This window comes from Bicyclus anynana, chromosome 16 (genome assembly GCF_947172395.1).
Source record: "Bicyclus anynana chromosome 16, ilBicAnyn1.1, whole genome shotgun sequence".
Lineage (NCBI taxonomy): Eukaryota > Metazoa > Arthropoda > Insecta > Lepidoptera > Nymphalidae > Bicyclus > Bicyclus anynana.
Window position 1 is genome coordinate 13,793,059 of NC_069098.1, and position 22,051 is coordinate 13,815,109.

Consider the following 22,051-nt stretch of genomic DNA (forward strand, 5'->3'; position numbering starts at 1 on the left):
GATTCGCTGGATGCAGGTCGCTCGGTATCGCGAAGTTTGGAAGTCCCTACAAAAGGCCTATGTCCTGCAGTGGACGTCCATCGGATGATATGATGATGATGATGATGAATAATTGGATTACAGATAAGTTTACATAAATTATAACGATATTCTTATTGATTTTGACATAATTTTCATGGAATTGTCCTGTGCAAAACAAAATTCATGGTTACATTGTAGCACAGTCACACAGGACAGTCGGATGTGCGGCTATGCACGCGATGGCTAGTGATGTGCCTCTGTATCGATTCAACAAACTATTTATGCGATTTATTTAGATATTCGCATGCGATTGCGTTTGTATTGTTGTGGTTGCATTTGTAGTCATGTCTTTGCACACGAACTCGACAACTAAAGCGTTATCAAAGTGATTAAGTTTTTTAAAAGATTTTATGAAGAGTATACGTCATCAACCCATATTCGGCTCACTGCTGAGCTCGAGTCTCCTCTCAGAATGAGAGGGGTAAGGCCATTAGTCAACCACGCTGGCCTAATGCGGATTGGCAGATTTCACACACGCAGAGAATTAAGATAATTCTCTGGTATGCAGGTTTCCTCACGATGTTTTCCTTCACCGATTGAGACACGTGATATTTAATTTCTTAAAATGCACACAACTGAAAAGTTGGAGGTGCATGCCCCGGACCGGATTCGAACCCACACCCTCCGGAATCGGAGGCAGAGGTCATATCCACTGGGCTATCACGGCTTTGAAGAGCTATGAAGAGTATAATAATGAAATAACTGCCAGTTTTTAGGAAGCTCGAGTAAGCTGGTAGTGAAGTTTTTGTATTAAGTGACAACAATTTTTTTCATTGATTTTCATTAGAAAGTTAAGTTATTTGAGTCGAACAGAAACGGTTCTAAATTACGCTGTTTTTTAAATCTAGTTAAAATAATTATAGAATAACAATATCTTTTTTAGAAGATGGTTTGGCTTTGGACTAAGCTAAGCTAAAGAAACCGAAGGGGGTGTGGATTTTCATCCTACTCCTAACAAGTTAGCCCACTTCCATTTTAGATTGCATCATCACTTATAAAGAATTACAAACAATCATAATCATTAAACATCTATACTCGGTACTTCACTAGTAAAATCGATTATTTGCCTACAATAATTAAATATTTATAGGACATGTCCTGTGTTGGTTGTATTTGTTGACACAGTGTAACAGAATGTCAGTCATATAGAAAACGCGTCAATTAGTTTTGTTTGATGATTTTTCAGGCATAGATATGAAAATTTTAGTTAGCAGCGAAGTAGGCCGAGTATGATTATTTAATGAGTTGGTATTATACGATCGATATCCAAGACTTTTTTCAAAGACAAGACATGACTAGAATAATTTTTACGTCAGAAATTTTAATAGAAAAAATATTTTTGAAATCAGACTTTGAGATACGCGGACAAACATACAGACAGACTTACAAACATACATACACTTACCAAATTTGGCACAAACGTTAAAAGCTACAGTGAAGACTACCATACGTACAAAACTGTGCAATTTTGACGATCGAATTGACAACCTACTTTTTAAAGTCAGTTAAAAGTTTTGACGGCCTCCGTGGCGCAGTGGTATACGCAATGGACTTACAAGACGGAGGTCCTGGGTTCGATCCCCGGCTGGACCGATTAAGGTTTTCTTAATTGGTCCAGGTTGGTGGGAGGCTTTGGCCGTGGCTAGTTACTGCCCGGTACGACGTCGTGTAGAAATCGATAGGGATGGATTTCCATCCTCCTCCTAACAAGTTAGCCCGTTTCCACTTAGATTGCATCATCACTTACCATCAGGTGAGGTTGTAGTCAAAAGGTAACTTGTAATGAACAAAAAAAGAAAAAAAAACCCCGATAACTTCGAATTGGCTTATTGGATAGGAATAAAACAAAAAAAAATAAGAATACTAACATAATATAAAAATTTTTGATAGGTAACTTGAACAAACAAACTAACAATCTGTAAAACTTAATTAAATATTCAAAACTTTGTCTGTAATAGGGATGATGACAGTTTTTTAAATTGTATATAAATTAAGAGTATGCTAATAGTAAAGCAATTTTTTAAAAGTAACAGGGTATCTGCGATCATTACTTTCGGAGCTACAGGGATTTAAAGGGCCAGATTTGCGGCGCTGCCGCGGATCCCTGAAAAACGCCCCATACAAAATGGCACGAACTAATGACGTCATAGACAATGTAATGATCGTTAGATTTGTATGTGCGATCAAACAAAATTACTAATATCTTTGTTATTTGCGCGTTTATGTTTATAGTTCATATATTAAAAAATGTCACATTTAATGTAAGAAAGCTAAAACTGTATGAATTTTCATCTAATTACTATAAAAGATTTTTAATAGATTTTGAAATTTTATAATCTCATTTATTTTGCAAATATCCAGGCAATCTTTGCTTTTTATGTATAAAATTAGTTAACATTGACCTTATTTACCCGAATGTATCATAAAAATCAATATATTCAAACCTAGTCATCATCCCCATTGTAAAGAAATAAAGTTATTTTTATTTAGAATCGGATCACACTTTGTCTTCATAAAATGTGTCTGGTAACCGCAACGTTAATCCATTGAATATCGATTTATGCTATCAAAATTGAAACACACATATAAAAATACTGATATAAATATTTATTTTATTTGCACCACCCCGACATTTTCGGCATGATCTCAACGCGCTTACAAACCAACTGACATGAACATTTATTTACATTTTAACATACATTAACTACCAGCCGCTACCCCAGCCATGACCGATGGAGACGGGGGCATGCGCCACGGCTATTGGGGCAGCATGGACCACTGGAGCGGCATGGACCACTGGTTGGGCTACAACTTGATGCGCCACCGCTGGATGGATCACCTGTGGATCAACAGAATACAAACGTTAAGAGAAAAACTTTCCTTTTCTTCATCATTATCAACCCATATTCGGCTCACTGCTGAGCTCGAGTCTCCTGGAGGCCAGTGGTATGCGCGGTGGATTTACAAAACGGAGATCTTGGGTTCGATCCCCGGCTGCGCAGATTGAGATTTTCTTAATTAGTCCAGGTCTGGCTGGTGGGAGGCTTCGGCCGTGGCTAGTTACCACCCTACCGGCAAAGACGTACCTACCGCCAAGCGATTTAGCGTTCCGGTACGGTGCCGTGTAGAAACCAAAAGGGGTGTGGATTTTCCTTTTTTTTTTAATTAATTTTATTGATAAGAAAAAACAATTATTTAACATATCGATACTCTCGCCAAACTGTACAGGCAGTTTGTTGGCGAGTTGACGCTCATTATTCTAGTTATTATTTAAAAGTAATTGCTAAATCTAATTTTAATAAGATAACCTAAGAATTTAATATTATAAAATGAAATAATAAAAAAAATTACTAAAGGTGCAAAACAATTTCTATAAAGTAAATCCGTCCGTCATGATCCCCAAGGAAAACTTTCTTTAATTTCTTTTTGAGGACTCCTTCACTGATCTCCCTTTTTTTTGAGCCACTCAATTTTTGAGACTCCTTCTCCTCCTAACAAGTTAGCCCGCTTCCATCTTAGACTGCATCATCACTTACCATCAGGTGAGATTGTAGTCAAGGGCTAAATTGTAAAGAATAAAAAAAAAAGCAGTGGACGTCCATCGGCTGACAATGATGATGATGAATACTCACGCGCTGGAAGGACGAGTAGCTGGTGGCAGCTTTGGCCGCGATGACAGGAGCATGTACCACCGGGGCGGCATGAACCACGGGCGCGGCTTGGATCACCGGGGCGTGCGCCACCGTGAGGGCTGGCTGCGCGTATGAGATCGGCGCGTGGCCGTAGCTAAGCTGTAATATAATACGATTATTAGATACTAGCTGACGCCGCGCGGTTTCACCCGCGTGGTTCCCGTTCCCGTAAGAATATGGGGATAATATATAGTCTATAGCCTTCCTCGATAAATGGACTATCTAACAGTGAAAGAATTTTTCAAATCGGACCAGTAGTTCCTATGATTAGCGCGTTCAATCAAACAAACAAACAAATAAACTCTTCAGCTTTATTATATTAGTATAGATAATCTGATGATAGATCTGTCTACTGATTTGTCGGTATCTTCTCGTCCGAAATTCCTCAGTGCCTGAAGACAAAAGTCTTCGAACAGTGCCAGTGATATATGGTTCCGAGATTTGGTCGCTAACTATGGGCCTCATAAGAAGGCTCAGAGTCACACAGCGGGCGATGGAACGAGCTATGTTAAGAGTATCTCTGCGTGATCGAATCAGAAATGAAGAGATCCGCAGAAGCACCAAAGTCACCGTTTCAACGAGTCGCGAAGCTGAAGTTTCAACGGGCAGGGCACATAGTTCGAAGAGCCGATGGACATTGGGGTCCCAAAGTGCTGGAATGGCGACCCCGTACTAGTAAATGGAGTGTTGGTCGACCCCCCACAAGGTGGACTGACGACATCAAGCGAGTCGCAGGGATTCGCTGGATGCAGGTGGCTCAGTATCTTTCTAATCTAAAGGTTACGAACTCGTAACCTTTAGATTAGAAATGATCAATTTATAAAATTAACGCAATAATTTTCGAAGAAGTTTCATATTAAGAATATTATAGCGCTATTCTGTATTCTATTCTGTGGTCGCTAACTATGGGCCTCATAAGAAGGCTTAGAGTCACACAGCGGGCGATGGAACGAGCTAAGTTAGGAGTATCTCTGCGTGATCGAATCAGAAATGAGGAGATCCGCAGAAGAACCAAAGTCACCGACATAGCTCAACGAGTTGCGAAGCTGAAGTGGCAATGGGCGGGGCACATAGTTCGAAGAGCCGATGGACGTTGGGGTCCCAAAGTGCTGGAATGGCGACCCCGCACTAGTAAGCGCAGTGTTGGCCGACCCCCCACCAGGTGGACTGACGACATCAAGCGAGTCGCAGGCATTCGCTGGATGCAGGCGGCTCAGTATCGTGATGTTTGGAAGTCCCTACAAAAGGCCTATGTCCTGCAGTGGACGTCCATCGGCTGATATGATGATGATGATGATGATGATTCTGTAACAGTGTTTTTATAATTCAACAGAGTGAGCTTCAAATTCATCTGTATCGTGCTCTATCTTTAATATAGCGTTAGACAGAGTGAGATAGAGATAAATTCGAGATTTACTCTAGAGTCATACTAGAGAATAGTCAAACTTGGTGTTTCAAAAGTGCTTGTAAACTAAGCCTACTTTAAATAAGTCAATTTTGATTTTGGTTTTGATTGACTGTGCCAACATTCGAATTGTATCATCATCCCTACAATTACTAGTGCTTCTAGTAGAATTCTCTTTCTACGATCGCTAGCGCTTCGAAAACTAGAAAAACGTATGTGAATGACAGATCTTGATCACGTGACCTGTCGACAGCAAATGTCATTCCCATAAATCTTTCTAGTTTTCGAAGCGTTAGCGATCGTAGAAGGAGAATCAACGTGCCACTTGGCTAGGGGGACTGGACCGGCTCGAGTTGATTTGATACCGATCCCTTTCCAAATTCATATGTGTGTTATCATTAATTGAATACGTAAGTAAAAAATATAACAAGTGTTGTAATTACCCCTGCATCCCATCCACCCAGTCCACCCAGAAGGTCTCCAGGAGTAGGCTTGGCCGCAGCCACGGATAGGAGGGCGAATAATACCTGAAAAAAAAAACAAGTATTACAAATCCCAATAAATCAAGCTGGTGGTGGATCTAAGCCCTAAATCCCCTTTCCTTTGACACTTTGTAGTCAATAGGCTGGTAGTTCTGACTTTTGGCAACGGTCTTAAAGATTTCGCAAGCCCAGTGAACGGCATGTCTGAAATAAATAAAGCTTACCACTCTTCAGTGGCGTGCACTCAAGGTAGGCAGCATCTATCAGTGGCGAAGAATAGAGTTTCGACGAAATTAAGCCGTCAGAAAGAAAAGAAAATTCATACAGCTTGTTACAAACTCCGGTTTCTCATACATCCACACATTGATACATCCATACATACATGGATTCTTAAAAGGTAACCCGGCGGGCATCGGCCTGTATGGACTCCTCGCCGCTGGTATCTGTTTCACTTTATAGAAACTAAACTGAGAACTAATGACAAAGCTCTATTGAAGTAGTAACAACCTAATTATCTTAGTTTTAAGAAAGCATCTCCCTCTCCCTCTTTTAATTTTTTCTATTTTTTTTTTATAATTCAATAATTTTTGAAGTGATACCTTCCTATGGGAGGGTAAACCGCTTGGTAACGTTACGAGATACACTTGACAAAGCGAACTTCAGACTGATTTTACGACCACAGACTATTTTAAAACTTTTTATGTTGTTGTATGAGGATTCATAATTAAATTTAATGAATTATAGAAATTTAAGTCACCACTTCCGTCGAGCGTCCTGAGACACAAATCTTTTTTGATAAAAAAATACTATTGGTTTGAAACATGCCAATTTATCCCCTTTCTCCTCTAACTAAGTAATCTCTGTGAAATACACCACGAAATTCGGATATGAGTCCGGCCCTTTCTTTATAGCCGAGTTATAATGTATGCATATTATATTTCTTGTTATTAAATGATCTATTTCACGTAAAAAGTACGTTATTTAAACTTACTAGAGAACGCATGTTGACTGCAGTGGTCGACAGAAGAATGTAGTCTGTCGGTAGCTGCGCCCGCGCACCTTATATACTGAATTGGAATTTCAGCGACACTCGCAGGCCTGGGTCACACATCCTAGGTCGAATTAATTTTGTTACGAGCATGCGCACACATACGATATTTTTTTTTTTTTAGAAGAGTAAATAAATATGTATATTTATTTATTCTTCTAATATAAAATATGTGTATATTGTGTTATGGTTGCTAAGATAGTTGATATTATAATATTAATATACAATTATACACTACATATAAAAAATTATATTATGTATAAATACACACATGGAAAACACCCATGCTCATCACACAAATTTTCAGTTGTGGGAATCGAACCCACGGCCGTGGATGCAGAAAGCAGGGTCACCCACTGCGCCACGCAGCCGTCAATATTCTAATCCCTCCGTGTGTTATAATCCTCATGTGTTAGGGTCGTGACCAGCTCCATCTCTCATCTACTTTCTGCCATCTCGGGCTATTCGGAGACAGTGGAATCCAGTGTGGTGCAGGTCTGGTCAGACGGCCTCCGTGGCGCAGTGGTATGTGCGGTGGATTTACAAAACGGAGGTCCTGAGTTCAATCCCCGGCTGGGATTGAGATTTTCTTAATTGGTCCAGGTCTGGTTAGTTACCACCCTACCGACAAAGACGTACCGCCAAGCGATTTAGCGTTCCGGTACGATGTCGTGTAGAAACCGAAAAGGAGTGTGGATTTTTAACCCCCTCCTAACAAGTTAGTCCGCTTCCATCTTAGACTGCATCATCACTTACCATCAGGTGAGATTGTAGTCAAGAAGACTATGAAATATCATCACTATCATCCAATTTTAACAACACTAAAGTCTTAAGTCACTCAGAGCGAGCTATCCTTGGAGTTTCTCTGCGTGATCGAATCAGAAATGAGGAGATCCGCAGACAAATCATAGTCACTGACATAGCTCAGCGAGACTCGAAGCTGAAGTGGCAATGGACAGGCCACATAGTTCGAAGACCCGACGGACGTTGGGGTCCAAGGTTCTGGAATGGCAACCCCGTCACCACGTCGCACTAGGTGGACTCAGGACAAGCGATTTGCAGGGAGCCGCTGAATGCTGGCGCCTCGAGAACGTGGTATTTGGAAGTCCATGTAAAATGCCTATGTCCAGCAGTGGAATGGAGTCCACCGCTGGACATAAACGGCTGCATACATAGAAAATTCGTTATTTTACTTATTTAGTCGGAAAATTGCAAACGCAAGTGTGCACCTATATTTAGATCTATGCTCTAGGACTGCATTCTCCATATAGAGAATACCTATTTCACTGGGTCGGAGCAGTTTTATCATTCATATTGGCACTTAGCGACTGGCACGTGACGAATATTTAGCAATTTAGCAAAGAGAAAAAAATATTGAAGTTGTTCGGTATAGGAGTTTTTACCGTAGTGGCTAAGGATAAAACGAATATTTGCAATATACCTTTAATTTTAAATAGTCCCATTCTCCTCCAATTAGTCGGAATAGACTGGAGTCTACTCAATAGTCCAGCGGAGGGATCGAATTCATGACGGTCGTGACGGTCTGCCGTCCCATCAGACTATTAGACTACAAACCCATGGATACAATTTACCTGTGAAATAAACCAAGGCTGTAACTATATCAGTATGCCTAGTGGGAGTTTTCAATATTTTCTAAGCGTTATTCACGTTGGTTCATTCTTCATTTTATCTGTGTTTAGGCATTGTGTTATTTGGCATAATTTTCGGATATAAATTTTTACTTTCTTTCAAAGCTAAAAACCAGAGTCTTAGCTAGAGGCATGCAGTGGCGTGCCTAAGGTGATGAGGTGAACTAGGGTATTCACTATAAGTAAAAATAGGAAAATTCCTTGTTCAACTATGTATTCTGTGGTCCAACATAGGTTTGTGTTGAGTCCTTAGGGTAGGCAGTGCTTTTTTATACCTATGAAGTGCATGTCACTGGAGAGACATGTATGTCATATTCGACAGAAATAATCAAAAAAAATAGTTATAGACAACTAAAGATCTTGGAAAATTCACACCCCTTTTCGGTTTCTGTACGACATCGTACCGGAACACTTAATCGCTTGGCGGTACGTCTTTGCAGGTAGGGTGGTATCTAGCCACGGCTGAAGTCTCCAGGCAGACATAGACCAATTATGAAAACCTGAATCGGCCCAGCCGGAGTTCGAACTCAGGACCTCCGTCTTGTAAATCCAGTGGTAATTTAATTCCTAAATTCCATATTTGGTTCTTATTTTTGGTAGGATCACGGGTGACAAACTATCAGTTTTCAGAGTCAGAGTTTGTTTGTTAGGTTGAACTCGCTAATGTCAGGAACTACTCGTCCGATTTGAAAAATTCTTTCTGTGTTAGATAGCCCATTTATCGAAAAAGTCTATAGGCTATATATTATCCCCGTATTCATACGGGTGAAACCGCGCTTCAGCTACTTTTATTTATAAAAATACCTAGTCTATTATCTCATTTTTATCAATAACACTTGTAGAGTAATTAACAGTAAATTGTACCTGTAATTAATCATAACTAGAAACTTACCTAAACAGGTAAGTAGAAATTACTATTGCAAAATAAAAATCGCATGGGAAACTTGTCATGAAATGGTATGAATTTCAATTGAAACTGTCATGAATAATGGATTTAGCGGTTTATAGACATTTCTTTAAAGCAAGCGAGTACAAAATGTCAGCTAATTAAACTTAAGAGGTGTTAATTTTACTGCCTTGCTAGTCCAATGGTTAGTTTATGGATCCCGAGGACGGGTTCGAGTTCTGAGTCAGGAAGTATGAAGTTTCTTTCTTCTAAGAAATATTCAGTCAAGGAGTTCGGAAGTTGGTTGTGGTGTGCTTACACCCTTATATCAGAGAGCACGTTATTACTTTCTCTGCGTTATGGCATCAATGGACCTCGTACCGCAGATGAATTTTTAGGATATGCTATTAAGCCAGGACTCCATGGCATACCTATCTTAATACGAGGTTGAAAGACTCCGAACCGCAATGTAAGAATAACTTTTTTACTACAGTACGGCATGGGGTCGTTTGACCTCGTAAACCGCGGTTCCCCTCGCTCCGCGCACCTCACCGCGCGCGACTTCCTTGCGGACAGTGTTGTGCATAATGCTAGCCATAAACGGTCAATTATTCTCACGTTTCTGTAGCACCCACGACTATAATTGATCGTGTGTTGGTCACTGCGTACATGACTTGTATAGTATGCCGCGTGGGTACTACCGTTTGCTTTTCAGAAACGTGAGAATAATTGACCATCAATGGCGACCTTTAGTCTATGAAAGTGCTACGCACGTGCCACAATGAGTAGACTTTTCCGCAGGAAATTATATTTACAAATTAGTCAAAACAGTGACCAATGAATAGGACTATTAGTAGAAAAAGATTCAAAAGCAATTTGTCTAGAAACAAAATTTTATAGTCTCACTGTCCACATATTACTTAATTAATAATACCAAATTAAACTTACTGTCACATGTGCTCGGACTTACTGTTTCTTTTTCTTCATTAATCTTGCTTGAAATTCTTGGAAAATAATTTGATATGTTAGAAATAAATGAAATTGAATCAATCGTTTTTTTCATTGTGACTGATAAATTGTTTAACTATTAATTAAGCAACAGTAAAAAAAACATCTCAAAAGTCGCGATAGCTCAGTGGACATGACCTCTGCCTCTGATTCCGGAGGGTGTGGGTTCGAATCCGGTCCGGGGCATGCACCTCCAACTTTTAAGTTGTGTGCATTTTAAGAAATTAAATATCACGTGTCTCTAACGGTGGGGGAAAACATCGTGAGGAAACATCCTGGAGGCACAACAGAGAATTTTCTTAATTTTCTGCGTGTGTGAAGTCTGCCAATCCGCATTAGGCCAGCGTGTGGACTATTGCCCTAACCTCTGTCTTTGAAGTTTGACTTTGATATCTGTTTGTGTCTCTGTGTATCTGTCTGTGGCATCGCAGCTCTCAAACAGATAGACCGATTTCGATGCGGTTTCTATAATTTGAAAGTGAAATAATTTTCTTTGATCCAGCTCACATATTTCTACACCATTTAAACATATCTCTTACAATGGAATTTCTGGCTTAAAAGTCGTTATTCTAGTTAATTTAATGGCCTTCAGGGATTTTTTTTTAAATTAACGTGATATCGAAATACTTGTGTTTTACTACTATAATATCTTAAACATAAGAGATACCTACACAAAAGCTATTTTATTATATCTTAAACATAAGATATTCCACACACACACACAAAAGCAGTGCAGGGCCTCCATAGCCATGTGGCACGTCGATTCTCTTTCTACAATTGTAAACGCTTCTAAAATTAAATAACGAATATAAATGACATTCACTATCGTCAGGTCACGTGATCAAGTTGTCGATCATATCTGTCATTCCCATACATATTTGTTAGGTATCAAAGCGTTAGCGTTTGTAGAAAGAGAACCGACGTGCCATTTGGCTACAGACCCTGGTTCAATAAAGCTAAACCTTGTAGGGTCAGGTCGATATAAAAATTATTATCTAATAAAAATATATATGTCAATTAATTATTTGTCGTCGTCGTCGTCATCAACCCATATTCGGCTCACTGCTGAGCTCGAGTCTCCTCTCAGAATGAGAGGGGTTAGGCCAATAGTCCACCACGCTGACCCAATGCGGATTGGCAGACTTCACACACGCAGAGAATTAAGATAATATTCTGGTATGCAGGTTTCCTCACGATGTTTTCCTTCACCGATTGAGACACGTTATATTTAATTTCTTAAAATGCACACAACTGAAAAGTTGGAGGTGCATGCCCCGGACCGGATTCGAACCCACACCCTCCGGAATCGGAGGCAGAGGTCTGGGCTATCACGGCTCTAATTATTTGTAATAACGATTAATTGATAAATTATTATACTTTTATTACGTTAAAAAAGGTGTGGTTTGTGTTCATATACTTCACTACAATTATTAACATTGCGTGGATTTTTCACAAGGATTATGTGCCGAGCATTCTGTGCCGTACATTTATTGGAAACATGCATTCGACATAGCTAAAATGAAGTCCGTGGATTGTTTCTAACAAATTATCTTTTTTTTTAACTAACGGATGCCCGCGATTTCGTCCGCGGGACAATCAATAAATACTTTGTAAATCCGTTTTAAGAAAATCCATCCAGCTAGGCTATTCTGTTACGATAACTCGCAATTGCAAGTTTGAAATTCACCTCTGTCTCTCTTTGTCGGCAAATTTGCCACCAGTAGGTTATTGATATTTTACAGCCCCTGCTGAACAGAATCTTTAAAAATAGTCAACTGACGTGTCAAAAGTGCTGAGTAACGTAAACTGAGCCTACTTGAAATAAAAAAAAAAAAAAAAGAACTCCGAAATTATTATCCTAGTTCGCAATCAATGCAATTGCCTTAAATTGTGTCAATAAAATTGCAAGTTTTAACATTTTAATATAGGACTAAAATATTAAAATTATCGTTACATTTTCTTTAATTCTGTCGAAGAAAAAGTTTTTTGGGTGAAATTTGCCGCCCCCTAACTAAGATCTGCCTCCCTCCAGTTTACTTAGCCTTCTGGTAAATCCACCACTGCCTTCTGTTTAACACGATTCTTATAGAATAGAAAGATAGCGGTGAATTCGAAACTTGCGAGTTATATAAAACATAGTTAAGTAATAGCTGAGCTATATAGTCTTTAAGTTTAAAGTTTAGTCCCATTAAATCATCTCATAACTTGACGTTTCAAAAGTGCTTGTAAATTAAGCCTTTTTGACGCCAGGAAATGCTTCAACGCATCCCGACCGTAAAGTGACAGGCAGAACTGGCACTCTACCACCGGGTATGTAGAGCTGTCGTATGACCTCTGCTTTCGATTCGGAGAGCATAGGTTCGAATCCAATCCGGGACATGCACCACCAACTTTTCAGTTGTGTGCATTTTAAGAAATTGAACATCACGTGTTTCAAACGGTGAAGGAAAAATATCGTGAAGAAACCTGAGAATTTTCTTAATTCTCTACGTGTGTGAAGTCTGCCAATCCGCACTGGGCCAGCGTGGTGGACTATTGGCCTAACCCTTCTGATTCTGAGAAGAGACTCGCGCTCAACAGTTTGTTCTATTTTATAATTTTATCACTGACACCAGAATACCCACTAAAATCAAACAGTGCCACCTGCGTCATATTGGGATGCGTAAGGATCACGAAAATTAAGCATAATTGAAATAAATGAGTTTTAAACTTTGATTTTTTTTTAATTTTATCGAGAACAGGCAGATATACTTAGACGCGGTGGAGGGTTTTCTTAAGGGTTTGGTTAAGCAGAATCCCCCGGTTTCGCCCGTTCAGTTTCCTTTCCCATGGGGGATAAAATATATGACACTCACAAATAACGTGGTTTTGAAAAATATTAAAACTATTAGAAGTAAAAGTCGCGGTCTTGTGCTGGTATATATTGTAGAATTACATGGTTATTCATTAAATAGCAGCTGGCTGTTTTAGATACACTAGTTCTATATCAAAAGAAATGAATTCTTAAAATGTTGTCAGAATATTCATACCATTTGCGTTCGTATATGATTGATGTATTACATACTTAACATAATTAAAATCATGTTTTTATAATGATATAAAGTTAATATAATGTCTTAATTAATATCTGTACCTACTAGTACCTCTCTTTAAAATTACGCTATAACAGAGGTAAGTATGTCTGTCTGTCTGTTATGTTTTCACGGCTAAATCGCCAATAATTGTAATATATTTGGCAAAGAGATAAAGTTTACCTTGGAGCAGATCATATAGGCTACTTTTTTGGGCTGTCTGTCTGTCACCTTTTGTTTCACCTACAAAAGGTGAGGAAAAGTTTATAGAAAAGTTCTATATTATTTAAATCATATTAATAAGAATTGCAGTGCTTAAAATAAAAATATAACTAAAAATTTCGTTGAAAAAGTTATTCTTTAGAAAACTAAAAATTCCACCTTTCAAAGTTTGAAAATTTGTATAAAAATATTAATTGACAGCCTCCGTGGCGCAGTGGTATGCGCGGTGGATTTACAAGACGGAGGTCCTGGGTTCGATCCCCAGCTGGGCAGATTGAGAATTTTTTAATTTGTCCAGGTCTGGCTGGTGGGAGGCTTCGGCCGTGGCTAGTTACCACCCTACCGGCAAAGACGTACCGCCAAGCGATTTAGCGTTTCGGTACGATGCCGTGTAGAAACCGAAAGGATGTGGATTTTCATCCTCCTCCTAACAAGTTAGCTCGCTTCCATCTTAGACTGCATCTTCACTTACCATCAGGTGAGATTGTAGTCAAGCTAACTAACTAACTTGTAAAGAATAAAAAAAAAAAAAAAAATTGGCCTTTTTTCGAGTACCTTACATTTTTGGAAAATTACCTGGTTTATATAGACCACATGTCAAATACAAGTATGAGTATATGTTTGAACGTAAGCGCTCGCTCTAGTCCTTAGAATATTTTTCTTTTAAATTTCATTTGTATACTATAGCTGAATTTTCCGAATAAACAATCATTTAGCTAGCAGAAACAAACAATAAAACCTACATTTATTACATTAAAGCTAAGCAATTTTTCGAAAGTAGGATATCTATAAAAAAAATAAATGAATTAGCTTTGATAATGTTTTTGATTTCTCCACACTGTCTCAGTTATCAAACACTGTAAAGAGACAAGTTAATTCAGTAGAAATGTGGATTTATTTTCATATAAATGTAGTTTGGCAATGGTTTGATCTCGTTAACTCAATTTATGTCGTCCGTCCGTGTATACCATACCGATATACTGTGCAGTGCATTTCGCAAAGCTTTTGCAAAATATATATCTATACAAATATACTTTTTTGTATGTTTGTTTAAATGAACTACTCATTGAAACTGCCAATTGGAATATAATGAAATTGAGTAAATAATTCATTAGATATAGGCTACTGAAACGGGAATGCTCATCGGCAAATAACGTTGGATCCGGTAACCCAGGTGCACCCCCGTATCAAAGTATATGGAGATGATAATATAATGTAATCTGGTTAAGCAATTTAAAAAAAAGAAAAATTCATTTTTTTTATTACTCTTCTTGCCCAAAAAGTTCGCTGGTGCACCAAAGCGGCGAAGTAACATTTGAATTTGTATTATTTTTAACCGACTTTAAAAAAAGGAGGAGGTTATTAATTCATCGGACACTTTTTTTTATATATGTTCACCGATTACTCGAAGACGTCTTAACCGAACCGAAAATTCTTTTTTATTTTGAAAGGGTTTGCTTTTCTGTTACCAACGAGCTTAACAAACAAGAAAAAGAAACAAAAACTAATCGGTCTTCAAAATTCAGGCGGTATGGTCAACGACCTTTGGGAACAAATTTTAAAAATGTCGTAAAACGAAGAAGTAAAGTAAAGATTTAATTTTTAAGATTTTAGGGATGGTCATTCTCTTTTGATAATTTCTTTGGGATCCTGTTTTCTAACCTATTTTAACTTGAAGTTACTTATAGAGGCTTTATTTTATTGATATCCTTTTGATCCTCTAACAATAGTTTCTAAAACAAACGACTTTTTGAAAATGTTTGTAAAATACTACCCTATAAAATTATTGTATTTGTTCCTAAATATAAATAGTCATAGCTGCGTGCAAGATATTAGTGCACTAAATAAAACCATAAACCAGTCGGATGTTATAGACTTTAAAGGTATCTATGAATTTAATGTTTTTTTCTGTTCTAATCATAGAAAGCATTCTTTATTAGGTACTCGAATTCTTTGATACAAGGTATATTTTGCAACTTCCTTTTATATTAATGGAAACGTGATTGTGATTTATTCAGTTGCCTCATTGGTCATTATCATATTTTATCGATAAGTACGAAAGTCTTCGAACAGTGCGTGTTGCCAGTGATGACCTACGGATCCAAGACTTGGTCGCTGACTATATGCCTTATTAGAAGGCTCAAAGTCACTCAGCGGGCGATGGGGAGAGCTATGCTTGGGGTCTCTTGTGTGATCGAATCAGGAATGAGGAGATCCTTAAACGAACCAAAGTCACTGACAAAGCTCAGCGAGTCGTGAAGCTGATGTGGCAATGGGCAGGCCACAGTTCGAAGGGCTGATAGTCGTTGGGGTCCCAAGGTGCTGGCATGGCGATCCAGCACCGGAAGGCGCAGTGTTGGTCGTCTTCGTTACTTCCTGATTTCAACATTTTTAGTACAAAATCGATCAGTTGCTAGATAATAATTCAAGTTAAATAATGCAATACTGCACTACTACTGTGTGTTTTCACACTAATAAGGTGACAAGGCACCCAAATAAAGATTTCTCGAAGTACAATCCACAGCTGTGAGTTATCACCATAGATGCAAGAATTATTTGAATTTCTAATAAGTGAGCAATCTGTTATCATATATCTAATCTCGCTCACAACTCCGCCGGATATAGCTGCATAGCGTAGAGCTACACGCGTGCGAGGAGACACAGAGATCTTGTAAATGATAAGTTTTAGCGGGGGGGAATTCTATTTAACGTGAAATTTGTACACCACACTCGGGTCGGACATACCAATTGTTAAAAAATATATCCCAAGGTTGAGAGTCTGAGATGACCTTCCTCATTTAATTTAAGCTCAAAGTTTGTGCTTGCATAGTTACATAGGTAAATAGCAGATTTGGGGAACGTGAGGTAGTGTTAAATACCTTTGATGAGCTGAAAACTTCAGCTTTTATAAAATGGTCATATAGACTCTAGCTCTTTATCAGCAATGGATATGGCTGTAACATCTGAAGTAGACTTTTAATATTTAACTGAAAGATTTCGATACAGACAACTAAAATTTATTGAATACGTATCGCTTAGAAGAGAACAACAGGGCATGCTAGGAACACTTTTTACTATGCAATTCCGTATGCCCGCCAGTAACCTGGGGAATGTGCATTAAGCCGAACGTGTCTGTAATTTTATCGACCGCCATATTATTTATCCATCAAACTGGAACTAACGAACTTTTAACGAAATTATCTCAAATAAACTTTTTAACATAAAGAGAGAGATATGATCGAAGATCAAGATATATATATATCACTAGCGGATGCCCGCTACTTCTTCCGCGTGAAATTTAGTTTTTTACAAATCCCTCGGAAACCATGGATTTTCCGGAATGAAAGGTAGCCTATGTGTTAATCGAGAATAAAATCTATTTCCATTCCAAATTTTAGCCAAATCGGTTTAGAAGTTGTGGTGTTAAAGAGTAACAAATAACCAAACAAATATTAATACAGACTTTCGCGTTTATTATATAAGTAGGATAGGATCATCATCACATCTGACTCCATAGAATCATAGATAAACAATAGGCCTTGAGTAGTGATTTCAAATCACTAAGTAACTGAGGCGCTTTCATCCAGCAACAGTCTGTTATTAGATTTATTTGGTCTACTACTTTGGCAGAGGGGTACACAACGCATAGCTTGTCCCCAAGATTCCGTCCGTGTAGTTTATTGCCGAGTACTAATCTGGTGTCGGTACTTTTAAGGCCGGTTAAAGGGAGAGAGGTTCACCTAGTTAGCAAAACACGCATAATCTAGATGAGTTTTTGCGTGTCTGGGATTACATATATATGAACTTGGTATAAATAGATGTATTTACGAGCGCGACACGCTAATGAGATAAGAAAGAGTAGGGTGATCTATTTGGACATTGGGGCAGATTCTTCATCATTAGCAGACGTATCAAAGATTGGAAAAAAGGCTTGGAAAGAAAATGCCCTAATACCATAGTTCGCCTCGTTCATAGTTTTGTCTGAATCACCATAACATATCATTTTGAAGGCCTCCGTGGCGCAGGGGTAAGCGCGGTGGATTTACAAGACGGAGGTCCTGGGTTCGATCTCCGGCTGGGCTAATTGAGGTTTACTTAATTGGTCCAGGTCTGGCTGGTGGGAGGCTTCAACCGTGGCTAGTTATCACCCTACCGACAAAGACTTACCATCAAGCGATTTAGCGTTCCGGTACGATGTCGTGTAGAAACCGAAAGGGGTGTGGATTTTCATTTTCCCTAACAAGTTAGCCCGCTTCCATCTTATATTGCATCATCACTTAATGTTCTGTTTGAAATAATTGAAAATTATTTCATTATTTTTATTTGGTTTAAAATATGATGCTATCATAAAGAATTGTAGCCATTATGTTGTCGTCATAAATAATAGATCACAAGCCATTTCTGTGTCAGGCTAAGTTCCACGCCCATTAGAGCCTAAAAGGTTTCGTCGTAAAGTTGAAAAATGCTTTGTAGGAGTAGGACAATCGATACAAATTAAAGATGCATGTGTATCGACTGGTAACGTGCCGTCGCGGTAATTTAGTTCTCTACGTTGTTATCTAGATCTAGATATTAAACCAGGGACGGGCTAATGTGCTGGTTATATCTATCTACTAGCTGACGCCGCGCGGTTTCACCCGCGTGGTTCCCGTTCCCGTAGGAATATGGGGATAATATATAGCCTATAGCCTTCCTCGATAAATGGGCTATCTAACACTGGAAGAATTTTTCTAATCGGACCAGTAGTTCCTGAGATTAGCGCGTTCAATCAAACAAAAAAACTCTTCAGCTTTATAATATTAGTATAGATATGATAGTTCAGTGGATATGACCTTTGTCTCCGATTCCGGCGGGTGTAGGTTCGAATCCAGTCCAGGGCATGTACCTCCAACTTTTCAGTTAAGTGCATTGTAAGAAATTAAATATTACGTATCAAACTGTGAAGGAAAAACATCGTGAGGAAACCTTCATACCTAAGAATTTTCTTAACTCACTGCCTGTGTGAAGTCTGCCAATCTCGTGACTCGTGCTCAACTTTGAGCCGATTATGGGTTGATAGTGATTATGATTATAGCCATAAGATAGATCGTCTTTATGGCAGGCATAATATGCCGTATGTACCAAAATCACCGACATAGCTCAACGAGTCGCGAAACTGTGGCAATGGGCGGGGCACATAGTTCGAAGAGCCGATGAACGGTGGGGTCTCAAGGTGCTGGAATGGCGACCCCGAACTACAAAGCGCAGTGTTGATTGACCCCACACTGGACTGACGAGTCGCAGGGAATCGTTGGATTCAGGCGGCTCAGGATCATGATGTCTGGATATCCCTACAAAAGGCCTATGTCCTGCAGTGAACCATAAAACGCTTACACGATTTTTTTACATTTAAATTAGTTCGCCATCTCGAATTGGAGCAGCGTCGTGGGTCAAAGCTCCATATTCTCCACTATGAGGAGGGAGGTCTATCCCTGTAGTGAGCCATTCATAAAACATTTGATGAATGATGAAATTATGAACGACTTTTATGTCAGCAATTATTTGCATCACACTGAATAAAAAACACTGATTTATCTTTGGATTTGCTTACTTTAAAAACTATATCAATCACGTGGGGGAAAAAAACGCATCATATTTATTTAGCCATTCCTTTAGAAGCTACGATAGAACAAACAGGCATACATAAACACAGACACGTACGTCAACCTCACAACAATCCTCATTTTTACGTCAGGGGTTACTAATAACACCCCTTTTTAGGTCGGGGGTTAAAAACATCCTGACTACAACCCCGGTATCAATTAACCTCAATACTGGTAAACTGTGATAATATTTGAATCCATAACGGTCGCCGGTTAACTTTAAATGGACTTAGTCACGAATATTTGATACCTTCCCTGTATAATTTTCCCGTTTTATGATAATAAACTAGCGCAAGCTCGCAACTTCGTCCGCGTGGAATTTAGTTTTTTAAAAATCTCTCTGATTTGGATTTTTGACCATGGATTTTTCTGGGATAAAAAAGTAGCCCCTATTTCAGCTAATTCGCTTTATTAGTCGAGGCGTATCATATCATCAAAATCATCAGGATTCTTAGCTAGGTGGGAACTTTTCGCTAAAATTTGATCTTTAACAGCGTTTTTCACAGGTCATACCAGTATCGTCAGTTGGATGGTACCTTATCAAAGTAAACTACTTATGGTCCGCATTTTACTTTGACATAGTACCATCTCGTTCTAATCGCGAAGGGTTATACAGACATTCTTCAAATATGAACGCAATCGTATCGCATAACGAATAGTATAACTAATTAGGGACCATGGTAAGCACGTGCGCAGTCAAGAGCGATCATCACCCCACTAACACGATACAATATAGGCTAGTTGACACTTTTTTTTTAAATAGTCTTAAATTGTTCATTATAGTTCATTATAGTATACTTGATTGAAAAAAATTATGAAATATTTCAAGACGTGATTTTAATCTTTAATATGTTTTTGACAATACGAGCCACAAAGCCTGTTGGCCATGATGGTCTATATTTCAACTTTTTCATGACGTCACATTAACTAATCCTTTACCAAACCGAGTGATTGACAAAAAATATTAGCTAACAATAAGTTTGACGTAGTACATCAGGTAACATTGTGACGTCACAAAGTGGACGACAGCGTTTTTGACATTTGAATTACGTTTTATAAGAAATCCATAACTTTTATTAATTATAATCGATAAATTCCGGACCCTTATTCCATGTACTAGACGAAATTAATATTGTTCATAGTAAAATTTTATATGAGTCAACTATCATGCAACTACCCGCATTTACTCCGCTAATTCGTTCACAATAAAGACACATTGCGTAACAAAACGTGACCAGGGCGTGCAACGCGGAACCTTCCAATAAGTAGGTCCTACCGATTGTTAACTGTTTTACTATTAGCTACTTACTAGGTTATGTAAAGCCGATCGACGGTTTAGGACTATTATTATGTTGGCAGACCTTATTAAATAATTGATGCGTAATATAGTTCATATTGGAAGCCGTGATAGCCCAGTGGATATGACCTCTGCCTCCGGTTCCGGAGGGTGTGGGTTCGAATCCGGTCCGGGGAATGCACCTCCAACTTTCCAGTTGTGTGCATTTTAAGAAATTAAATATCACGTGTCTCAAACGGTGAAGAAAAAACATCGTGAGGAAAATTGCATACAAGAGAATTTTCTTAATTCTCTGCGTGTGTGAAGTTTGCCAATCCGCATTGGGTCAGCGTGGTGGACTATGGCCTAACCCCTCTCATACTGAGAGGAGACTCGAACTCAGCAGTGAGCCGAATATGGGTTGATAATGATGATTATGATAATTCATATCCAAGACTTTATCGGCTGCCGTGCCATGACAATACACTATCAGCTTCCGTGGTGCAGTGGAATGCGCGGTGGATTTACAAGACGGATTTTTCCTGGGTTCGGTCCCCGGCTGGGACGATTGAAATTTTCCTGATTGGTCAAGGTTGGTGGGAAACTTCAGCCGTGTCTAGTTACCACCCTACCGACAAAAACCGCCAAAGCGATTTAGTCAAGTTACAAGTTAGCCCGCTTCCATCTTAGATTGCATCATCACTTACCATCAGGTGAGATTGTGGACAAGCGCTAATTAATCCTACTAATATTACAAAGGCGAAAGTTTGTGTGTAAGTGTGTAAGTATGTTTGTTCCTCTTTTACGCTGCGGCTACTGAAGCGATTTGGCTGAAACTTAAAAAGTAAATAGATTTTACTCTGTATTAACACTTAGGCTACTTTTCATCCCGGAAAAATCCACGGTTCCCGCGGGATTTGTAAAAATTTGAATTCCACGCGTACGAAGACGCGGGCGTCCGCTAGTAAAGAATAAAAAGAAACTTCAGACTTTATAAGAAACATTTAACAGGCGATGGAACAAGAAATTATGAGATTCGTAGAAGAACCAAAGCCACCGACATAGCTCGACGAGTCGTGAAGCTGAAGTGGCAATGGGCGGGGCTTACCTATAGTTCGAGTGTCCATGGAGCAAGCAACAATCAGTCCTGATGATGCAGCCTATGGTGGAATGTGCTAAAATTATGGGATTCGTTATATATTAATGGATAATTAAAGTCATGACATAAGATCTCTGGTAACACACAACAGGTATACACACGAGAAAAAGTAGCTCGGTACCATAATATGGTGTTACTGTAACAAACTGGATTAAATGTAACATGTTGTATCAACGTGTGTAACTTTCTGGAAAGTTGTTTCTATATAGCACAGGAGTGTCGTGTGTTACGCACTAGTTTGTTATATAAGCAATAACGTCAAGTTGCTCTGTATTTTTCAGTAATGTACATAAAATTATGTGCATTTAAATTGTCTCAAACGGTGAAGGAAAAACATCGTGAAAAAACCTGCATATCTGAGAATTCTCTACGTGAGTGAAGTCTGCCAATCCGCATTGAGTCAGCGTGGTGGACGATTGACCCAATCTCT

At 38.8% G+C, this 22,051-nt stretch overlaps 2 protein-coding genes across 2 annotated transcripts in view; one reads left to right on the top strand and one right to left on the bottom strand.

Moving 5' to 3' along the window:
* LOC112057155 (uncharacterized) overlaps positions 1-22,051 on the top strand; it is a 228,179-nt gene that overhangs the window by 136,513 nt on the left and 69,615 nt on the right. The gene's annotated exons all lie outside the window — the stretch shown is intronic.
* LOC112054975 (cuticle protein 70, isoforms A and B-like) lies at positions 2,668-6,726 on the bottom strand. Its single transcript, XM_052886185.1, has 4 exons — positions 6,652-6,726; positions 5,622-5,705; positions 3,714-3,872; positions 2,668-2,920 (listed from the first exon to the last, which is right to left on the bottom strand). Exons 1-4 carry the CDS (start codon positions 6,661-6,663, stop codon positions 2,786-2,788), a joined length of 390 nt encoding a protein of 129 aa, XP_052742145.1. The 5' UTR covers positions 6,664-6,726; the 3' UTR covers positions 2,668-2,785.